General features: G+C 47.3%; 2 protein-coding genes and 1 long non-coding RNA gene across 3 annotated transcripts; 2 read left to right on the top strand and 1 right to left on the bottom strand.

Moving 5' to 3' along the window:
• Window positions 1-62: 62 nt before the first annotated feature.
• LOC135818507 (uncharacterized) lies at window positions 63-4,923 on the bottom strand. The gene is made up of 2 exons (XR_010553694.1): window positions 4,562-4,923; window positions 63-2,264 (listed from the first exon to the last, which is right to left on the bottom strand). It is a non-coding gene; the product is annotated as an uncharacterized LOC135818507 (long non-coding RNA).
• A 50-nt stretch (window positions 4,924-4,973) lies between these two features.
• On the top strand, window positions 4,974-7,300 carry LOC135818504 (guanine nucleotide-binding protein G(i) subunit alpha-like). Its single transcript, XM_065331891.1, has one exon. It carries the CDS (start codon window positions 5,176-5,178, stop codon window positions 6,235-6,237), a length of 1,062 nt encoding a protein of 353 aa, XP_065187963.1. The 5' UTR covers window positions 4,974-5,175; the 3' UTR covers window positions 6,238-7,300.
• Window positions 7,301-8,238: 938 nt separating this feature from the next.
• Window positions 8,239-22,165, top strand: LOC135818501 (eukaryotic peptide chain release factor GTP-binding subunit ERF3A-like). The gene is made up of 19 exons (XM_065331887.1): window positions 8,239-8,510; window positions 8,642-8,707; window positions 11,177-11,284; window positions 12,039-12,200; window positions 13,193-13,226; window positions 13,867-13,944; window positions 14,607-14,787; window positions 15,047-15,105; window positions 15,586-15,681; window positions 16,143-16,204; window positions 16,676-16,757; window positions 17,090-17,183; window positions 17,864-17,944; window positions 18,221-18,322; window positions 19,631-19,702; window positions 19,891-19,980; window positions 20,287-20,339; window positions 20,796-20,908; window positions 21,071-22,165. Exons 1-19 carry the CDS (start codon window positions 8,366-8,368, stop codon window positions 21,145-21,147), a joined length of 1,755 nt encoding a protein of 584 aa, XP_065187959.1. The 5' UTR covers window positions 8,239-8,365; the 3' UTR covers window positions 21,148-22,165.

The raw sequence follows: 22,165 nt of genomic DNA, 5'->3' as shown, positions 1-22,165 counted from the left end.
ATTATGTACTCTTGATAATACCCAATGCTGTAGACAGGAACCAGAGCCTAGGAACCATAATATCTTTTGGGTACATGTACAATGTATAAAGAGTGAATTGCAACAGAAATGTCGCTTTGCTGATGCCGTGCTTTGGCAAGTGGTAACAACAGTTTAATGTCTAACATACATCGTAACATGTCTTATACAGACTAATACATTGCGTAAAACGGTGATACAGAATATTGCTTACTATGACGTGCGTTGCACTGCCCTCCTCCCAATACGCACCTTTTTTCTACCGGAAGGGTGCTGCCCCCTCCTACCCTCCCATCAGTGCACTAGTGGGCCCATGGCTAGGACATTATGTGGCACCCATACACGTACTGGGCCATAGCTACATGTGCATGTAGCACTCAGTCAAGGCCAATCAAGGAGGAGGTACTGCACTCGCCTGCGACCCGAGAGGTCGCGGGTTCGAGCCCCGCAGTCGCACATCTGACTGCAAAATCCCCACGACGCAGCTCACCAGATCAAGGTGTGGGTCCTCTGCACTCAGTAGAGTCAAGTCGAGCGAGCTGCTACTCCCGGTGCCAAAAGGCGGGCTAACGCCCCTACATGGCTACTTCCCCTTGTCTAACCCCCAAGACGAAAATCATGATAGTAGCCGACTGGCCGAAATTAAAAAAAAAGGAGGAGGTGAGGGCGATTATAGCCAGCCATGGCACTTTTAGTAGCTTGCATAAAAGAATGATAACAGAGAATGCAGGTGTGCACATCACAGCTCAACTTCTGAAGCCAAAGCTGAAAGGCAGGAGGGGAAGGGAGGGGGGGGGGGGTATCAATCTGGCCCGGGTCCTTGAAAAGTAAAGTGGTGTTATGTACTGTACACGCGTTAGAGTGACTGCGTGAGTGAGTCGTCACGGATCAATTCATTGCTGGACTAAGCAATACTACTAGTAGATTGCCAGTCCACTTAGCGTGACTGTGTGAGTAAGTCACGGACCATTGCTGGGCAAAGCATACCACTGAGTGTGTACTAATATGCAGGGATAGCATGATGGAGCAACAGCAGTAGCACACAGTGGCACATGACTGCAAGGAGAAACACTGAATTTAGAAAGCGATCCTTCACAGGCTTCAGCTTTTCTATGGTCACAAATTCAATGTAAGAGCTAACGACACAGAATAGCTGTTACATGATTGTAGCCCAACAGCTGTCCGCTTGCCTGAACTGGTTGAAGACAGTGAAGTGCTGATGAGGACACCACTGGAGTCGGCAGGTGGGATGCAGTGCTGTGCAGATGCAAAGGGCTGGTACTCAAGGATGCAATAAAGTGGCTCAATGTAGCCAGGAGTAAAGCAGACTGTCAACTAGGATATTACAGTACTGATTAAATTTTTGCTGTGGCCAAGGCACATAATACAACTTTACAAGTTAGTTAGGCTTCTTATTCCCAGAGCATGGCTCTGTCCACAGTGCAGAGCAATGGTGAGAGAGGCAGAGGAACAGTTAGAAAAACAGATTATAGTTTTAAACAGTTACTACTAGTATTTACTTGTTGGTGTCTGATCCAGAATTCAGAATAGCTGGCGCACTGTTAACAGCCGAAGGCAAGTGGGTTTGCCTGCTGTGGACTATACTGTAGTTATATTAGTTTTCTAAGAGGAAACCCAGTCCAATACAGCAAGCCAATGAATGAAAACCGCAAGGGCACAGGAGATAACTGGTGTGGAACAGACGGACAAGGAAGGAAAGTCCAGCAGGACTCCTTCCCTGGCCGCAATGAATGGAGCCGGCAGCGAACTGACGCAAGCCTTGAAAGGACCTTGCAAAATCAAGGTCTTACAGACCACAGCACACAGACACCCACACAATAATAAATGGAAAAAAAGGAGTTGGTAGTGGCACTGACCAACCAGCTAACAGTACAATGTACTACTACAACAATAATACCAAGAGCACTGTAGGCTAGTACTAGTAGTAGTAGTAGTAGTAGCGGATGGCTAGTTGTTGACGTTTGCTCGAAAATTTATTGGCCTTCTTACTTATACAGTAGCAGAAACTATTTAAAAAAAGCCAGCGCCAAGACTAAAACTCAACAAAGCCTGGCGACAATCCACACATAACAACCTAGAGTTAGGCTAGCTTACAACTATGCTCCCATAGTGTGAAACCACGTCTGCTCCCCGTGAATTCCGGGGCAGAATATTAGAAATTCCGTGCGGAATCCTGCGGCTGAAAACAGTAAATTCTGCGCTAATTCTGCACATCCTTCCAAATGCTGCAAGGGAAATGAGCGTAAAAACAGATCAAATTTCCGCAAACCCACCGAAGTTTGTTGTCCCTATAAATTCTGAACCAAAATTATGCGAAATCCTGGTCCAAAAATTGAAAGCTCCAAAATGTACCGTGCAAGTTGATTTTGAAAGTTACAAGCAGGTTGGTTTGGCTGTGATATACATCAAAGGTCTCCAGAAAAAGCACCTCTTTTCTGCAATATTCTGTCGGATTTTTTGAATTCTGCGGAAATTCTGCAATCGGCGGAATCGAGAAATTCAATTTCGAACGCCATTACGCACCAAGACTACCAGTAGATTGTGTTTCTTTCAGATCACCTAGAACAATTATCCTGCGAGTCTGCACACTCACCCATCGGGCGAATCAAAAAACAAATGAAAGGCAATGGATATGTTGCATCAGACCTGAGCCTGAGGCCTGTAGACGAATGCAAGACAACACAAAAAAGCCGGCAGTATACTCTACGCACGTTTACATTGCTGCAGTGACGTGCGTCCATAGTTGACACATATCTTGTAGATAAGGAGCTGTATGTTCACAATTAATCCCAGAATGATCCGTGGGGGATTAGAGCGTACAGCAGAAACCCAGGCGAATACGCCATTCGCCCAAGGCAGTGGTTCTCAACTACGGCACAAGTCAGTTTACAAACTGTGTTTTCACCAAACAAAGATATGCCAGGAAGACGGCAGTGTTTCCAACTAAGCCCTGCCATCAGCAAACAACATTCACTTCACAAAGGAATGCTGACTTTCGGACCTTGATTGTGATTGAAGTAGTAGATGATTTAGGAAGATTCACAGCCACAGGTAATAGGTGACAGCAACAGTACAGAGTCATGTACTCTTGGTGACAGGTACATCATGTACTAGGTCACCACAGCTGCCGTACCCCCCCCCCCCCTTGTATGGGCCCAGGGAAACCTGCACTGCCATACCCCTCCCCCCCCCCCCTTTGTATGGGCCCAGAGACACCTGTGCTGCTGGCATGGTAAGGACCCAGGGAACAAATAAAATTATTCTGACGTGCCAAGTTTTTCAGTTCCCTGTTCAAGACGGGATTATGTAGATGACACGGCGTACATATTGTAGTGCTGTGTATAGATGCCATCTCTACAATGTACCAGTACCAGGCGCATAATCTACACGTAAATGTATGTACCGGCATGCGCAGTATGCACTGTATACATAATACCAAGAGTGCATACACACGAGTAAGCAACTGTGGTTATGGGTCAGTGCGCGGCGCGCTGCCTTCATTACGTAACTTGCCTCCATCACTCTCTGAAAGCATGCACTCAAACTCACAATTTTTCGTACAAGCCAATCCATCCGTTTTTGCTCGATTCGTTCCAGTACCTACGCGATCTCTAAATTGTGGCACGTAAACTCCAGTTCCGTACAAAAGTTCAATTCAAACCAGAGGGAAAATGCGATGCTTGATTTTCCGCAGTGCACGGACTGCAGCTGAATGATGTGATGAAGGCTGGGCGCCGCGCATCTGGCCCACAGAAAAGAGATCACAGTTCCATGCTATTGTTTTATGGACTCTTAAAAAATAATACCAGCCAATATCTGTGCGAATCCATAGTTCAAGGCAGTAGCAATGGCTTGCTATTACCAGCATGGCTTTCAGTACAGTGCAATGGCGGCCAATGCTACTCATGGATACTAGTAGAAGTGCAGCCAGAAGTTGGAGTTGATTCCGTTTCGCCATTGCTATCATCCGATGCAGGACGCAACAAGTTGTTGCTCCCTACTGGAAGTAAGCTAGTTGATAGCACTGTAAGGCCAACGTCAAGTAAAAGCACATCTGGCCTAGTACTACTAGTAGTGTTATAGCTAGCTAGCTCAGCCCTACTTCCGGATGCACCCAAGCTGGATGTCAGTGCATACATGTAGCCAACAAACCAGCCAGTCAAGCATGAAAATACGAGCACATCAAACCAAGCATAACGGCGGAATTCAACTAATTGCAACATCTGCTCCTACTCTAGGGCTAGTTGCAGTCCGGTTAAGACTCGCGATCTTGTTTGAAAGCCACTGGATAGGCTGTTCACCTAACTCCGAACCAGAACTCAGGCGGAACCATGCATAACAGTCTAGTCTGTGACCCGCTCCTAAAATATTATATTAGCAATGTATAGAATAAATTATCACAACCATTGCTGGGGATCCGGAGACTCGACTAAAAAAAATTTGTACTGCACCATAATTATTACATGTATAGACTCACTAGACCAGTGGTGAGTATGACCATTCAAAAGTAAACTTTACTTACCGCCTACCGATGGCTCCGTCCGTCCTAGTCATGAAAGACGTTTGGAAAGCACACGTATCCTCCCTGAGCCAGGCGATGTCATTCGAATATTCAAGTACATAATTCCACCGTACTGCATACGCATAATCCCCACCAAGATGAGGCAGTAGACCAACAATTTCCTACAGCTAATCTTGTCCCATAGGCTCTTCCTTCGGGAAAAGAATATTACTAGTAAACAAGGGCACTCGTGCCGTCGTGGCGCACACTAATGACTACCTTCAACACACCGAGACAAGCGTGAGCACCTTGAAATCCTCACAACCAAATCTGGACGTGAACCAGCTGATTGAAGCTGGAAAACAACTCCAACGACGCTTGACAGCACCATTTGCGTAGTATGTGCGCATGCGCAGTGGCGTAGGTGGTTGGACCGAGAACTGGGATCACGTCCACTTCAGTTGGAAGGATTTGTTTGAGTGTTGTGAAGGCTTCCTTCGATTACTTTTCTTCAGATCCCTCTTTCATAGTACCTCCTTTGCGTTTCGTAGTAGGGCAGAGAAGGTATTTATTCTAGTGTCCTCTGGATACTGTATATGAGTCAGTAATAAGTGCGCTTCGTGAGGTGGCCGAAGATGGGGTGTGCCGCGAGTGTTGACAAGGAGGCTGCAGAGAGGAGTAAGCGAATTGATCAGAAAATCAGGCAAGATAATGAGGCTGCCATGCGAGAAGTTAAGCTTTTGCTGCTTGGAGCGGGAGAGTCTGGTAAAAGCACGATCGTCAAGCAAATGAAAATTATCCACGACAATGGTTATTCTTCAGAGGATTGCAAGCAATTCAAACCTGTCGTTCACAGCAACACTCTCCAATCTATTCTTGCCATCGTCAAGGCCATGGAGAACCTGAGCATATCTTATGGTGACGATGGAGTGAAGGAGACTGCTGATCGTTTAGTGGATGTGGCCAGCAAACAGGAGGAGGCCGAGCTAACACCTGAAATTCTTACGATGCTGAAGAGTTTGTGGGCTGACAGTGGAATCAAGGAATGTTTTAGCCGCTCACGCGAGTATCAGCTCAACGATTCCGCAGGTTACCTCCTAGACGCACTGGATCGAATTGGTGCTCCTGATTACATTCCCAGTGAACAAGACGTTCTGCGGACTCGCGTCAAGACAACGGGTATTGTTGAGACACACTTCACATTCAAAGATCTCAATTTCAAAATGTTTGACGTGGGTGGCCAGCGATCAGAGAGAAAGAAGTGGATTCACTGCTTCGAAGGCGTGACGGCGATTATCTTCTGTGCATCTCTATCAGCGTATGACCTTGTACTTGCGGAGGATGAAACTGTCAACAGAATGACGGAGAGCATGAAGCTGTTCGACTCCATATGCAACAACAAGTGGTTCGTTGATACGTCCATCATTTTGTTCTTGAACAAAAAGGATATATTCCAGCAGAAGATCACAGTGTCACCCCTATCGTTTTGCTTCCCAGAATATCCGGGCCCCAACACGTTTGTTGAGGCATCCAACTACATCAAGCAGAAGTTCGAGGACCTGAACAAGAAGAAGGACACGAAGGAGATTTACGCTCATCTGACCTGCGCAACGGACACGAACAACATCCAGTTTGTGTTTGACGTTGTTACCGATGTCATCATCAAGAACAACCTTCGGGATTGTGGACTGTTCTAGGCTTTTCCTTGCTAATGGGGTTGCCGAGCCCTCGTTCCCGTATCGTCAGGCACTGGCCGCATGCTTGGCACACGCAATAGAGCTGTCTTCGCCGTTAGCTGACTCCTCTAAGCAGAATTCTGAGTCTGCAAAACAAATAAGCATTGTATATGCTGTTCCCTCACTCCATGCAACAACTAGGCAAAGAAGATGATAATGATTGCCCCACATTCATGTCCATGTAACTCGGCAGCGCCACTGTACACCCGCGGACAAGTGTACCAGGTGCTGCTGCTGTCTTTGAAATTGGCATGGGTTAGTTCTTGATGTAGCCACATACCTGTGGTGTCATTATGCTGCGTCTCGCACTTGGTATACCCAGTGCAGACTTTGGCTGATTTTCGTATATATGATAGGTATTGTGTCTGTTGTCGTTCATACACCTCCGTCCGTTTTTAATCATTCCATGTGAACTAAAAATCTTCTGCTTTCTAGGATACTCTTCTCATATACATACCTACCTTCTTTCCGTAAGCTTTCATTCCTGTTGAGCTTTGTCATTGTTTTCTTCCCTCCGTCGGCGTAGCGCACACACAAACTCCATCGCATGTCTCCATTATTCGAAAAGATGTTATTTGATACGCCGCCCCTTCCCCAAAGTTCCTTTTGGCATATTTCTTCTGTCAGTCCCAATGCTGTGCAAAGCAAAAAATTTGCTGCATTTCTGCTTCTTTTTATTTCTGCTTTCTGATGTTTTTGCTGTTGCAGCACTTAGCACTGTTTACAGGCGATGGACTATTATTCAGCTGCACATAGTGGGCCTTCTGTAATTGTATGCGTTGTCTTGATTTTTCACTCTCGAATATTATCGCTATGTAAAGAAAAGTCTTTTTTTTTTTGGTAACTACGTGTAGCATTGTAGTTCTTGTGGATTTGTGTTGAAGCAGTGCGTGTGTGTGTGTTTGTGTAGAGCAAAGAAAGTGCGAGCTTCTGGAAGCTGCTGCTGCGCTCTGCATGTGACTGCCTTCAAAAGCGAGTTGCACAAATTCTTGCCACTGTTTGATCATAAATTTGCCAATCTCAACCAGACAGTCCTGCCTTGTCCTTGATTTCATTTCCAGTACCTGTGTTTGCTGGTTCTAGGGGCTTGATTGTTCCTGTGCGCCCTCGATCCTCCATATCCCCACGTTTCCAAGCTATCCATCTTTTTGTTTGTTGCTATTTAGTGACCAAAGCCGACCATGCCAGTGTTCTTGTTTGCCTGCTGCCGAGTTAGCAGTCAGATGCAATCAGCCGGCCCGGTTCAGCTGTCTTCTTTTCGTCTTGCCTGTCATTTTCAGTGAGTGAGTGAACGAGCGGCATGGCACTGACTCTGTAAATAATTACATAATGTCGGCACGATTCTGCATGGTTGTGGCATGCATACCGGTGTGCATGTTGTTTATGACTTGTGTTCAGCTGAAATCGTCTGTACAATGTGCATCATGTACTTTTTTGGTGGCATTTTTATTGTGATGTCATGTTGCAGAGATGATGACATAGCCTAGCCATCACTACTTACATTATTCATTTGCATAATTATCCCCACTGTGCATGTGCCGGTGTGCAGGTGTGTGTGTGCATATACCGTGCGCAACATACATAACCCAGGAGGTTATCAATGGTTATGACTGTATTCTTCAGTCTCTTGTCATCGGAGATAATTATTTTTACAAGCTGCAAGAGCTAGATATGTATCATGTATCGAGCACTTGGCCATAATAATTATTATTACATCAAATGCGCAATAGTTTGAGTTCTTTTTTGGTGCGTGTACGCAGGCACACCTACATATAAATTTGAGACATGTGGAGGTGCTTTCATTCGAATTTTTAGTTTTGGGCGGCACGCATGCATGCATGCAGCGCACTGGCGAGTCTAGTCTGCCATACCAGTGCAGTGCAGTGCATGCTACGTCTATCGACGGTGCAAGCTAGCCACGCGAAGTCCTTGGCTTGGTTTGTTGAACTCCACATGCACTGTTGACTAGACTGCATGGAAATGTGTGAAGATTTTTTTTGTCTGAGCTGAAGTGCCTTTGTGTAGGAATTTTGTAAGGACCCTTTTGTGTTTGCCTTGCGTTATTTCTAGTCATCTTTGACCAGTGAACATGTCTGCTCCCGATTCTTGGGAGTCCATTGCGGACGATCAGGCAGAGCCTCCCGCTCTCAATCCGAATGCTGGGGCATTTGTCCCGGGCAAGAACATCCATGCATCATCATTCGTCCCTCGCATTCCTGCCAGCACAAATGTCGGTAAGTAATAATTATTACAAAGAATATTGAACATTGCAGCACTCCCCAATAACTTGCAAATGTCTCGGGCATAATCAGACACATGTGAAACAGATGCCTGTTGTATTGTGTTTGATGTTCCGATTGCGTAGAGCCGCCCCAGCAGCAACCAGCTTCCAGTGCTGCAGCTACTACTGATACACAGCAGTCAACTGAAGGTGAATTCACGCAATTGCTGTGTGTGTGTGTGTGTGTGTGTGTGTGTGTGTGTGTATGTATGTGTGTGCGTGTGTGTGTTGTGTGTGTGCACGCGCGCGTGTGTGTGCGTGCGCATGTGTGTGTGTTTGTGCGCGTGCGCATGCGTTTGTGTGTGTGTGTACGCATGAGTGTATTGTCCCATAGTATGCATTGTATGGCATTTACACGTGTATTGCAAGTTTTAAAGAAAGCCTGTGATTGGGTTTGAAGCCCAGTTTGATACTGCCCTATTAAAATATGAAAAATAAATAATAATAATACAGTTTCTGGCAGTGGTGTGCATTGCATACACATGTGAACGCGTACATTCAATGACAGGACATAGCCTCATTCCGTCCCAATGCACTCTGCCTGACCTAGTCTGATGAAGTTTAGGGTTCACGGCTTGCCACTAAAAGCACCCGTCACGTGCGCCTCCATTTTGGATTATGGAGGCGCGCGACAGGCCACGATAGCGCCTGTCGAAGTAAAAAAATATCAACTCGAAGTCTAGCCGGAGAGCATACTTTTTGAATTTTTCCTTCACTTTACTTGGGCTTTGCATTTTTGCTTCGGTTTTTCTGACTGACCTGGACTTGATGATGGCGGCGGTGGCGGTCTTGGCGAAAGATCCAGTTCCATCTGAGACACTCTGTCGCCTTTTCTTGTCTGCTGAGGTTCTGGCAAAGCGCAGCTGCATCGAACCTGACTAGATGTAGCTGCACGCATCCTTTGTTTGCCCTGCAAATCTCGATCTGTTGCTCTTCTTGCTGTTTGGCCGAAATGGCTGATGCCAAGGAAGAAAATATTCTTCCTGTAAAGAGGCCGAAGCTGAGCAAGGGCACGTCAAGATATATATGTAGGGTATACAAAGAAAAAGAAATGTGATGGTCGTTTCAGCAGCTCACGACAGCTAACACGCTCCATCGTGTCGGGGTTGGAAGTATCCAGCACGGCTGTTCCGAGCGCTGCTGCTCTTGTTATTCTTCTTCAGAAATTCTGCACACCTTGTCGGCCAAAGTACGCGCGCGCGTGCACGGAAAATAAATGCGCTGAGCCGTTTCTTGTTCGATTTTGACAAATAATGGTTTGTTGTTTTGCTCTCGACCTTGGCTATCCTTTTGCCGTTCAATATTTTACGGAAACGCAACGGCTCCCCCTGTTTTTTAGCCGAACTTTGGCCAAAGTTACTAGAAAACCCAGAACTCGTTTGAAAAAATACGAACGGTGGAAGTCTTGGAACGTCTTTCGTGCGTGTGGATTCAAAAATTCAGGCAGTTTGAGCCAACCGTAATGAATCCCGTAGAGTTGAAAGTGAGTGATATTGATGGGAAAATGCGATTTGAGCACTCATCGATTGTGTGGTACAGTATCTGCACGCGCCTGTCACGTGCATGATGTAGCTGGCGACGCTAGCATGCCAATCTGTGAACCCTAAAGTTGGTCAGATTGCGTACTGGGCAACAGGTGTTCAGAGTGAATCATGATGCTTCTTCTACATGTATGTATGACGTCATGGCTGATGGCGCTTGACCATGATAGTCCGAATCATCTATTGATAGTCCTGTGTCCGAAATTCGCAAGTTCTCTTCGTGATGTTAGCATGCATGCACATGGACATCAGGTAGTCAGTGCATCTAGGGCGACACCATGAGCAGTTGGAACTTGAAGCAGTGTGGGCCTCACTCTTTGTTCTGACCGTGCCAGGCGCCCCTGGAACAGAGCTGATTTATGAACTTGTTGCATGTTATCATGGCTCTGGGCCACGTTTGGAGTTGGGGAATCACTGCCTCAGCTTCAAATGTGTGTTGCGTAGATGGCTGATAGATCTTGGATCGAGGCCCACATAGATTTTAGTTGCATCCAAAGCTAAGCCCCCCCCCCCCCCCGTCCATCTTCAGGTCCCCGTTGTATGGTGTCAGTGTGCACACTTTGCGTGATTCTCTATTGTAAGCCATGCTTGCTTGTTCGACCTTTGGGTGCATTGTATTTTTTTCAAGTTCGACTTGTATCCAGAGAAGTATGATAGACTCAGCTCCCTTCCCTGGCTGATACTAAACATCCTACGATTGCATAACATTTTGAGTAAAGGGCGCGTCAGATGAAAAAAACTGTGTTATGTTATCACTGGCCTCAGTACATGTTGAGTACAGGACCTGCCAGATGGAAGACTGCACTATGTTATCACTGGGCTCAGTACATGTTGAGTACAGGACCTGCCAGATGGAAGACTGCACTATGTTATCACTGGCCTCAGTACATGTTGAGTACATGGCCTGCCAGATGGAAGACTGCATTACACCACTAGCCTCGGTACATGTACTAGCACAGTAGTAGACCCCCAGTGGGTATACCACCTTGCCAGTGTGCCGAGCCCGACTAACGATTGAGATGCAATCACCCCCCCCCCCCCCCATCCTAATTTCCTTTGTGCATCGTATTTATTTCAGAACGACCGGCAGAAGAACAGGCACCAGCCGAGACTAGCCCGCCCGCTGACACCGCTACTGATGCGGCAGCTGCTACAAGCAATGGAGCAGCTGCAGAGGCCGCGGAAGGTTAGCTTTGGCACGAATCTGAGACTGCTTGCTTGGCTGGCCAGTGACGAGCAGACGTTTCTGAGTTATGCTGCGGTATTTTTTCCAGCTGATGCTGTTTTATTGGGTATTCTTCAATCCACATGGAACATGTGAGAATGTGCTCTGCCCTTCCACGGGTCAGAAGAGTTACGTTGCAATGTAACTACAGTCAAACCTGTAACTAAATACCACCGTGACTAGCGACCAGCCTGGTACTACAGACCGCTTCGCCAGGCACGGACGGTCTCACATTCATTATATGGTTGTGCGGTGCAGACCTCTAACTAAGGACCACCTGCCACTAAACACCGCTTTCTCTAGCCCCAAGGGGTGGCCGTTAGTCACAGGTTTTACTGTAAAGCGGAAAGTGTGAATTCCAACTTTTGTATTGCAGTATGGTGTGTAGACAAATCAACATGACGCATCGCAGATTTGCGGACTGGTTATCTGTTGGTGCTCCTGGCTGCATGGTGGAGAAGAGAGAGAGAGAGAGAGAGAGAGAGAGAGAGAGAGAGAGAGAGAGAGAGAGAGAGAGAGAGAGAGAGAGAGAGAGAGAGAGAGAGAGAGAGAGAGAGAGAGAGGAAAGCCCATTGCAGGGTTTCACGCTTTCACCATCGCCTGGCAATGTGTCCGGCTTCATTTTTATTTCATTTTCCGGTTGTTGATGAAATCCCAATGAAGCTACACATTCCCATGGTGGTGTTTGTCCTTCCTCTTTCTTTTTTTGTCTTAGCATGCTCAGCTCCCGCTGTTCAGGCATCAGCAGCGGCGGCGGCGGAAAGTGTAGCTTCGTCCGATGTTGCACAGGAGGTAGAGGCAGGCAAGGCGGAAGCGCTCGCCGAAGCTGCCTTCCCCAGCCATGAGAATGTTAACATCGTCTTCATTGGTCACGTTGGTAAGTGAGCAGGAGGAGTATGGGGAGTGTTTGTTTGGCAGGCTGCACAGTGTTCGTTTTGCCATCTGCAGGTGATAGGCTGTTCGTTTGAATGGACCTACCCGTTCAGTGTCTGCTCCAGCGCCGGGTGAGCCGGGTAATCCACCCGGTTGGGCGGCGCTTGGACTCGGTTGAAAATATAGTACCGGGTGACCTGTGACCCGGTTGGTACTTTATACTTTCGAACTTTGAAAGGACTGACTACATGGCTTGTTAGGCGCTGCATCTGCCGCTAGGGTTTATCGGGTGTTAGCGGCCGTCGTGAGTTCCCTTCGGGAACGGATACGATAATTTACTCTTTTTTTTTACATGGCTTGTATGTGTCAGATACTTCTTCTTCTTTCGTAATTTTCTAATTCTTGTCCTCTCTTTTCTAAATGCGGCTTATCCATTTGCCTTTATATCATTGGGCCTAGTTCCCGTTTATTCTCCGGATTAAAATAAACCATCAAACCAGTTAAAGCATGTGACTCGGCTGGTGAGACAGCGCCAGGTACATGTGTACCCGGCTCCGACCCGGTTGAAATGGTTGCGCCAGGTACACGTGTACCCGGCTGTCCTACAATCCTAGAGCAGACACTGCCGTTGTACAACATACATGTACCTCATCAAGCCATGCTCTTTGCCATAGGTGTTGCATCCCAAACAATTTTGGGGGGGGGGGGGTGTGCTTGTAATGGCACAAGATTACAAAAGGACTGCTAACACTTTCCCACACACTCCATATCGCGCTACATATCACATGTCTTGATAATTGTTATGCTGGGCTTGCCACATTCATGGTAAAAAATAGCAATAGTATCAGCCAGGGTCAGTATCGATTTTCGTCTGATGCTCCATTCTATTCGTGAAACTCAGAATTACGAAACAGCAACTGCTTGTCCTGTCTGTGGACTGCTAACTAACGTATTCTTTTTTTAACCCTTCTTTTGTGTTCTGCTTGTCCTCACCAGATGCTGGAAAATCAACCATTGGTGGACAACTGCTGTAAGTTGAGGTGTTAGTGACGCGTAGTGATCTGTCGTCTTTACCGGTCTGGCTTTACCGCTGCTACTGCCACATGCGGAGTGTCAGCGTGCCCCTATCTCTATCTCTCTCTCTCCCTCCCTCCCGATATTATCAGCATGGGAAAACTACGAGATAGCGGTAACGACTTCGGCCCTAGTAGAGGAAATGTGTGTTGCTCCCAATGTGAGAGCTTGCACGTTTCCTGCCGACTTGACTTGACACTGGCTGACTCATGAAGCATGCAAGAAGTCCATTGAATCCTCCACACGGCAAGCCTTCATTTTCAAGAAAGCATCACTCTTTGCTTAGTTCACAGTGTTTAGGGGAATTAAGTTCAATTAACCCCTCAGCAGTTGAAACACTGTGCTTTGAGCAAGGAGCGGTGCTTTCTTGCAGGTTTTCAGATTGGATTGCTTCTGGTATGTTCTGAATCCCAGTCGCGAGTCAGTCAAGCGTCAAATTGACAGGAAAATATGGGAATAATACTATATGATACGTATAGACATACTCATGTTTGCTTTCTCTGGACATCTCAGTTCCCTGGTGTTTTCTGTTTTGAGGATAGCTCTGTCTCTAAACCTTTTTTTATTTTTTATTTTTTTCCTGACTTGTTTTGCAGGAAGCTCACCGGTATGGTCGACAAGCGTACGCTTGAGAAGTATGAACGAGAGGCGAAAGAAAAGAACAGAGAGAGCTGGTGAGTACGGCATTCCTCCTGTTGTCCTTCCCAGGTGGTCTTGTAGACTTGCTACTTCTGGGCTGTGGAATCCGCCAATGCTTTGCCATCTTGGATCTGTTGACCAAGTGTACTTTAGTCTGAGCCACTATTTGGCGTTTTGGTCACGCTTCTAACAGACACTTTTCAATGCTCAACATACTTCGAAGTATCATTCTATGGCAAGATTGGAGGCATAAGGCAACACTGGCGCCCAGTCCTGCTTGGCTAGCATAACATGCGACATTGGACAACGCATGTACACACTGTATTGAGGATGTGTAGTCATCCAGATGATGATTGTACTTTTCTTTATCATTGACATTGCTCTTTAGGTCTGCATTCGACACTGAGGATATATGGGCGAGGTGGTGCCCAGCCGGTGCGAATGTCTTTGCTTGACGTGTTCCTCAACACGTCGGATGTTGCGGCCGCGAATCCGGCTAACTTTTCTTTTCTTTATAAATCGGATGTTGAGCCAATAGCATTTAGTAAAGAGAAAGAACCAATAAGTTACTAGGTATGACTAACAGTCCACCAAGACAACGAGATAATATACAGTCAGATAGTGCAACAAGGCACAAAACTGACAAGGATATTGAGACATTCAACGACCTGTCTTTGCTTTTTTTTTTGCTCCTTAGGTACCTATCTTGGGCCCTTGACACAAACACAGAGGAGCGAGAGAAGGGAAAGACTGTGGAGGTTGGCCGTGCCATGTTCAACACGGAGAAGAAACGTTTCACCATTCTCGATGCGCCCGGCCATCGCTCATTTGTACCCAACATGATCAACGGTGCTGCACAGGCTGATATCGCTATCCTGGTGAGTCGGAGTGGCCAACCAGTTGATGTAGCTGTGGTGTGTGTACTGTGTGGGTGGGGGTGGGTGTGTGTGTGTACGTGCACGCACGCCTGTGTGCGTTTGTGCGGGTGGGTGTGGATTTGTACCATCATGCTTGTGTCCGGAATTTTGTATATATGTATAGTTAATGTGCGTCCTTGGCTCACACTTGTCCTTATCTTTTTCCTAATCTAGTTACATTGTATGTTGTGCCTTCCCATCTTTGTCTTTTCTCTCTAAGGTCATCTCTGCTCGCCGTGGAGAGTTCGAGACTGGATTTGAACGTGGCGGTCAGACACGGTATGTTGTTTGACGGTGTGGTGGTTGGGGGTTGTTTGGCCATGCGATGCTTGGGATGTGTTTGATCGTGCAGTGGTTGTTTGTGCTGCCACACAACCTGTACGCTATACGTGGTAGCTTGAGATAGTGAAAGCATTCATCCTTGATATTGTTCTCCTTCGTCTGGATGTACGTTCACAAGCATATTGCTTCGATCTCAGCTCCATGGTTGTGAATTAGTGTCGACTCAGACGCCGTTAACGTTACATCTATTTTGCTTTCCATATTGAAGTACAGCCGTAACTTCAGCACTCTCTTTTGAAGGGAGACGGAGGGAGAGCGTAACAGAGGGGGCAGAGACAGACAGGTGGATAGTATCGGGTGTGCACTGCATGTACACTCATAGTATATGCACTCCCACTCTGGTGGCTCTTTCCTGCTGTTCCTCACTGATCATTGCATTGTTGTTGTATGGTGTGTACTTGCTGTTGTCGCACACAGTGAGCATGCTATGTTGGCAAAGACGGCTGGTGTCAAACACCTGATCATTCTCGTCAACAAGATGGACGACTCCACAGTCCAGTGGAAGGGAGAGAGGTAACTTTATGCTTGATTTTTTTGTGGTGTTACCATACGAAAGCAATCATGCATGGCTTGTGTTGCTTGAACTGCTCATCGATTGACTGAGTACTGCATTGGAATATTTCTGTTTCACTTAGTACAGGTTTATGGGATTTGAAGCAAAGATCTGTGCAGCTTGTGCAGGGTGTGCATTGAAATGTGTGGTGACTGCCTGGTCCTGCTGTAGTCTGGGCTGTCCTAATCATATTTCATGCAACGACAACGTTCCTCTGATCCCCAGGAGGGTCTTTGTCAATTTTACTCGTACTCTGCGTGTATGATCATTGCTCTCTTCCTCGCGGGGCGCTTAGGCTGATTTCGTGTTCCTGGAAGACAGCCATCAGCCATCGGGCTGCATGTGATTTGAGCTATGAACATTGCCGAACAGTAGCCGTTGACGAACGTGGTGCTTTGTCGTGTTGCTTCTTTTCCTGTAGATATGAGGAATGCAAGAGCAAGCTCATGCCCTATCTCAAGCAGGTCGGCTTCCGCAAGACCGGTATGTGCTTGCCTGCTCTTTCTTTCTTGCTTGGCTAATGCTCCCGTGTGGTATTGAGTAGCACAACCCTACGTACGAGTATCCAAGGTACTCCTTATCCCAACATACTTGTACTTCAGTATGGATCTATACGTACATCCGTGCTCCGGCCAATGTCCGTACTAAGCAAGAGCATTATCAGAGTATTGTGCTAAGTGAGTGGCAGGCTGTGACTGTGGCCGTTCTCTAGTACTGCTTGCAAGAGGTGTGGTTTGCATGGTAATGAAGTTTCTTGTGTGGGTGGGTGTATGTGCGTGTGTACGGGTGTGTTTGGTCTAGTTGCATGTTCTCTTCTCTGCACGTATGGCCCTTGCCTTATCCCCTTTGGGTTTTTTTATTCTCTCTCTCTCTCTCTCTATGTCTGTCGGTCTCGTTGACGCAGCCGCATCATGTTTTAAATGTTACTTGTTGGTTTGTGGTGTTGTTGTGCAGACTGCTACTTCATGCCAGTATCAGGTCTGACCGGTACAGGTCTCAAGGAGAGAGTGGACGCCAAGAGTTGCCCATGGTACACGTAAGTTCACAGACCAACACATGGCGAGGCGGATTCTTTGCCAGGTTTTCTTCCACTGCACATGTTCCATTCTTTGGCGAATGACAACGTTGTTGTGGTTTCTCAGAGGTGTGTCAATGTACGTGTTTGGCCCGTTTAGTCCATGGCGTGTGGTACAAGCAGTGACCTCTGTCTGTTGTGGATGTTGATGTTTAGCTGTATAGTCTTTATAAATGTGGTGGACTTCGGATCAAATCTGCCTTCGCTGTGTACTAGCACATGTACTGGTGCCAGAGCCATGTGTGATTGTTCTAATTGTATGTTATGTTTGGCTTGCTCTCTCGCTCTGCCAGTGGCCCAGCATTCTTGGAGTACTTGGATCAGCTGCCGACTATCACGCGCAGCTCTTCCGGTCCCATTCGAATTCCCATTGTTGACCGCTACAAGGTACGAACACCACCATGCATCTTCTTGCTGTTAGGCCCTCTGCAGACTACGTACATAGAACATCCAGTACAAAATCACTTAAAACCTAAAAGGCAACATTTTTCCAACCCTGCATTCAGACTACACATTTTACATGCAATATACAGGCAACCTTTGACCCTACGCTATTGCGCAATGGACCTGGGATGTGTGAAAGCAGCCGGCAGTCGTACCTGGGTTCAAAGTCTGTACGTTTGTACAACTACCTGGTGAGAAAGTACGATAAATGCAGGAAAGTTGCCTTGTACAAGGGTTCGTACCCTACCTGAAAGGATTGGGCAGCTTTTTAGGCTTCCTGCCAGATTCTTGTTGTTGTCTTGGAAACTTCTATGTAAATGTGACTTATAGGCTGTTTTGTACCTAGTCTGAAGAGGGCCTAAGCTCTCTGTCTATCTGTTCTTCTCTTCTCTCTGCCTCTCTCTCTCTCTCTCTCTCCGGAAAACCGCCGATCCACTCAGGCAACAACTTGTGGATAAAATGCTCTCTTTTGCAGCGGTATATTTATTCTCTTGTTCTGTGCTAGCATTGCCCGGGTCTTTTAGCAACCTCCGGCCCTGAAATCTTAAAACATTGCTTCTCTTCCGCGTGTGCAAGTATAGAGTATTGCATTTGTTTGTTGTTGCTTCTGCTTCTTGTCTTAGGACATGGGTACTATCATCATGGGAAAGCTCGAGTCAGGTGGACTTACCAAGGGCCAGTCCATGGTTCTCATGCCAAACAGGGTGAGCAAAGCAATTTGTCCAGAGCTGTGGGTGTGGGAGTTTGTGCGTGTGTGTGTGTGTGTGTCTCTCTCTCTCCATCTCTCTCTCTCTCTCTCTCTCTCTCTCTCTCTCTCTCTCTCTCTCTCTCTCAGACACATGCACGCAGACATAGACACGAGTAAACCCACTTTTGTTCTCTCTTTCTCTTGTTTGCTTGCTCCTTCAGTCCTTTGGCTAATTTCCAATCATCTTTGAGGTTTGTAACTTTCGTGCGTTGTCTCTTCTGGTCATTTGCAGGCCAATGTTGATGCACTGGCGGTTTTCACTGAGGACGAGGAAGTTCAGCAGGCACGCGCCGGTGAGAATATCAAGCTGAAGCTGAAGGGAGTCGAAGAGGAGGTATGTGATGTGTTTTCTGTGTGTGCGTGTGTGTGTGTCCCAGCACAAAAGTTGCTATATCTAACATAGCTGTTCGCTATCATCACTTCTGCGATGGGCAGGTCCGAGGTCCGAGGTGTGTGCGTGTGTGTGCATGCGCGTGCTCATGTGCACTCTGGAGCTGTTGCTTGTTGGTGACAATGTGCACAGTGGAATATCACACTCTCCTGCTGGACGTGATTGTATGCTGTACAGTTGAGGTGTTGAAGCATCTGTAGCCCAATGTACTGACGGGAACAAGTATCGTATTTTCCGGAGTATAAGTCGCACCACCCTTTTGAGTGTTCAACGTGCGGCTTGTACTGGGGAAAATACGGTATCTGGTTTTCAGACGGATGTTGGACACTGTAGCATTGATTGCTTTCCCATGTCCTGCTCTGCATTGCATGTACCATGACTATTGGTGGTTTAGCGTGTGCGCTAAGCCCTGTTAACGAACGTGGAACATCTACCACTCATACTTAGTCTGATGATCGTGCATCTGATTATGATGTCATTGCTATACATGCGCATGCGCAGCGCGCGCCACTCTCCCACGCATGCATTCCAAATCTTGCTTTAGAAAGAGAGAAGGAGAAAAGAGAGACTCCTTTGTCACTTTTGCTTTCTGACGACTTGACTGTTCACTGGTTTGTCCGTCAGTGTCAATTTCCCCTTCCCTCCCGACCCCATTCGACTGGGGATCACTATCTCTCCGTCACTGTCACCATAATTTCCTCAATAACAGTGTCAGTACAACTCTTGTCAATATACTTATATCGGGTGAGGGCAGTCTATCTCCGCAGCTGGCTCATTTCAATCACTACCGGTCGCAGCTCCTGCCCACGGCAGGCCGACCGTCTCTCGTTCACACTCTGTGTGCTCCAGGTCACAGCTCCTGCGCAGAGCAGGCCGACCTGTCTGTCTCTCTCTCACACACACTATGTGTGCACCGGGTCACAGCTCCTGCGCAGAGCAGGCCGACCTGTCTTTCTCATGCACGCCAGCTGCTCCGCCCAATATCCCTGATATGCCAACCAGAAAACAATGTGTTCTGAGCCGGGTGCATGCCTGTATGTGGAGAGTGCGTTAATGTATGTATACAGACTGCTGCCATTTGCTACTTTAGTTTCTATTGAAACTTTGTGTGTGCGCGTTTCGCTTCTTCTGGCACCTGTCCTCTGTCCTCTGCTGACCTCCTGTTTGAATTAGTTTTGTTAATGGTAGCATCCGTTTGATCCGTGTGTGTGTGTGTGTCTCTGTGTGTTTGTTTGTCTGTTTCTTCCACAGGATGTGTCCCCAGGATTTGTTCTCTGCAGCCCTGGCAACCTTTGCCACACCACTCGCGTATTCGACGCTCAGGTAAAGAGCTTCAGGAAAATCAGTTATTGTTTGTAAATTATGAGCTGCTGATTTCCGTGATGTTTGCTTTAGCTTTCACACATGCAGTGATAATTCTTTGTGAAATTTCTAGAATCCACGTCTGTTGCATATCATCTGTGTATTACAACCTATCTTGTGGGTTCTTCTTGTGTTTTGTTATGGTGCAGGTTGTGGTGATGGAGTACAAGTCCATCATCTGCGCCGGTTATGGTGCTGTACTGCATGTGCACACAGCTGTGGAGGATGTCAAGATCACGGTAAATAGCACCACCACCAGCTGCAGTGTGGTTGACTTCGCTGTGTTTTAGTGATGTGCTTATCTCCCTCTCACTCTCTCTCTCTCTCACTCATGCTCTCTCTCTCTCTCTCTCTCTCTCTCTCTCTCTCTCTCTCACTCATGCTCTCTCTCTCTCTCTCTCTCTCTCTCTCTCTCTCTCTCTCTCTCTCTCTCTCTCTCTCTCTCTCTCTCTCTCACACACACACACACACACACACATTTTGTCTGGCAGCATTATAATGGTTGTGTTGTGCTGTTGCTTCTTCCTATTTTTTCCTGTACACAGAATCTGATTGCGACTATTGACAGGAAGACTGGTCAGAAGAAACCAAGGCCGAGGTATGCATGTGTGTGTGCGTAGGTGGGAGAGAGAGAGAGAGAGAGAGAGAGGGGGGGGGGGGGGGGGGGACAGGGACAGAGAGAGATGCACGCAGCAGTAAATCCCTTTGGCTTTGTTCAAGTTTGTTGCCATGCGGCAGCTCAGTGTGCAGCGGTACTTTCCGATGCCGAAGAAGGTGCCATACATGACTACAGCTTGGAGATGTCCTTATCGATTGCAATTCCAGCGTTCTTATTCTAACATACTTCAGCTGCTCACGCCATTGCGACCCCCGCCTGGCTGTTTTTTGGCAGGCAGCTCTTCAGAACCCAGCAGTACTGTGCTGTGTCTTGAGCGTCAACTGCGCTCTATAACATATTTCTAACCCTAGTTCGCGTGGGAATCTATTTTTGACTTTTTTCCGGGGTGACGCCAACTTCTGCTGTTTCCTGCTCTGTAATATGCTTGCTGTTCAGGTTCATCAAACAAGATATGAGTGCAATTGTGCGTCTGGAGACGTCTGGCGTGATTTGCTTGGAAACCTTCAAGGAGTTCCCGCAGCTGGGACGCTTCACTCTGAGAGATGAAGGTGCGTTGGTGATGTGATCTTCCCCGGGTTGTCTGTGTTGAGACTTCTTTTTAAAGTTCATTGACTTGTACGCATCTTTCACTTGTATGAGAACAACAGGAGAGCGAAATGACACATTTTGATTGGTCGTCGTGTTCATGTTTGTGCTGTGATTGTGCTCAGGCAAGACTGTTGCTGTTGGTAAAGTGCTGAAGCTTATCAGCACGGGAGACGTACCATCCTCCGGTGCCGCTAACTGAGGAGACAGCAAGACACGGCTGAACAGAAGAAGAAGAAGACGAAAGAAGAGGGCGGCACGCAGCGTGTGGCTTCCGTGAGCTCCCATCTTCTAGTCTAACTGCTGCCGTGTGCACTCGGTGCCGCGCACATGTGTGTGTGCTCTGCTCTGCCCTCCTTTGGGTGATGGTGTTGATAGCATTGGCCCTAGCGCCTACACAAGCACCCTGCAGGAGCGGCAGCAGTGATCGGCATTGCAACTTATTGTGACTGTACACATCTGCCAGTACGGCAATGCTGTCTCTCTGAGCCACGTTACCATCATTAAAAAAAAGTACACAGCTGCTCCCTGCGCCTCTCGTCTTCTGCCTCACTACCGATTTGTACTCGTGCTGCACCTGCCTGCAACTGTGTGTCTGTGTTGGCGATGCACAGTGCCGCCGCAGGTCAGGCAGCACACTTCTTTCCTGGTGGTCTCCGCCGCCGTTGTCTGTGTGTCTCTTTGTCTTGTGTGTGTGTGTGTGTGTGTGTGTGTGTGTGTGTGTGTGTGTGTGTGTGTGTGTGTGTGTGTGCTGTGTTCATAGCTAACTGTCTGCTATTGCTCACACACTACCAGCTGTCAGCTACACGCTCACGCGTGCGCGCGCACCCACTCGCACATTCTCATTTTGCCAAGGTAGCGTTTTTGTGCGCTCTGTGGCGGCATGCCGTTGTAGCTGCGAGCTGGACAGTATATTCTCTTCTTTTTCTTTGAGCCACGGGAGCACGGTGGTGCTGCCGACAATCAGTCGCGGCTCCTGTTTTACAACGCTCAGCAGTAGAAACGTCCTGTTTCAATGCGGGGCCGTATTGTCCTCTCTTTCATGCCAATTCGTTCTTTACGTGTTCCTGCCGCTGATTATTGATGTGTTGGGCATTTTTCTGGAAATCTAGCCCGCCTTTGTTACGCTTTGTACATTGCATTCACGTGGATAAGTCAACTCTCAGCTGACAGACTCTGCCCGATCTGTCAGCAGCTTCCTGAACAGTAACCCAAACTGA

Source organism: Sycon ciliatum, chromosome 5 (genome assembly GCF_964019385.1).
Source record: "Sycon ciliatum chromosome 5, ocSycCili1.1, whole genome shotgun sequence".
NCBI lineage: Eukaryota > Metazoa > Porifera > Calcarea > Leucosolenida > Sycettidae > Sycon > Sycon ciliatum.
Note: the sequence above shows the minus strand (reverse complement) of the source record. Positions and strands in the feature narration are given on the sequence as shown.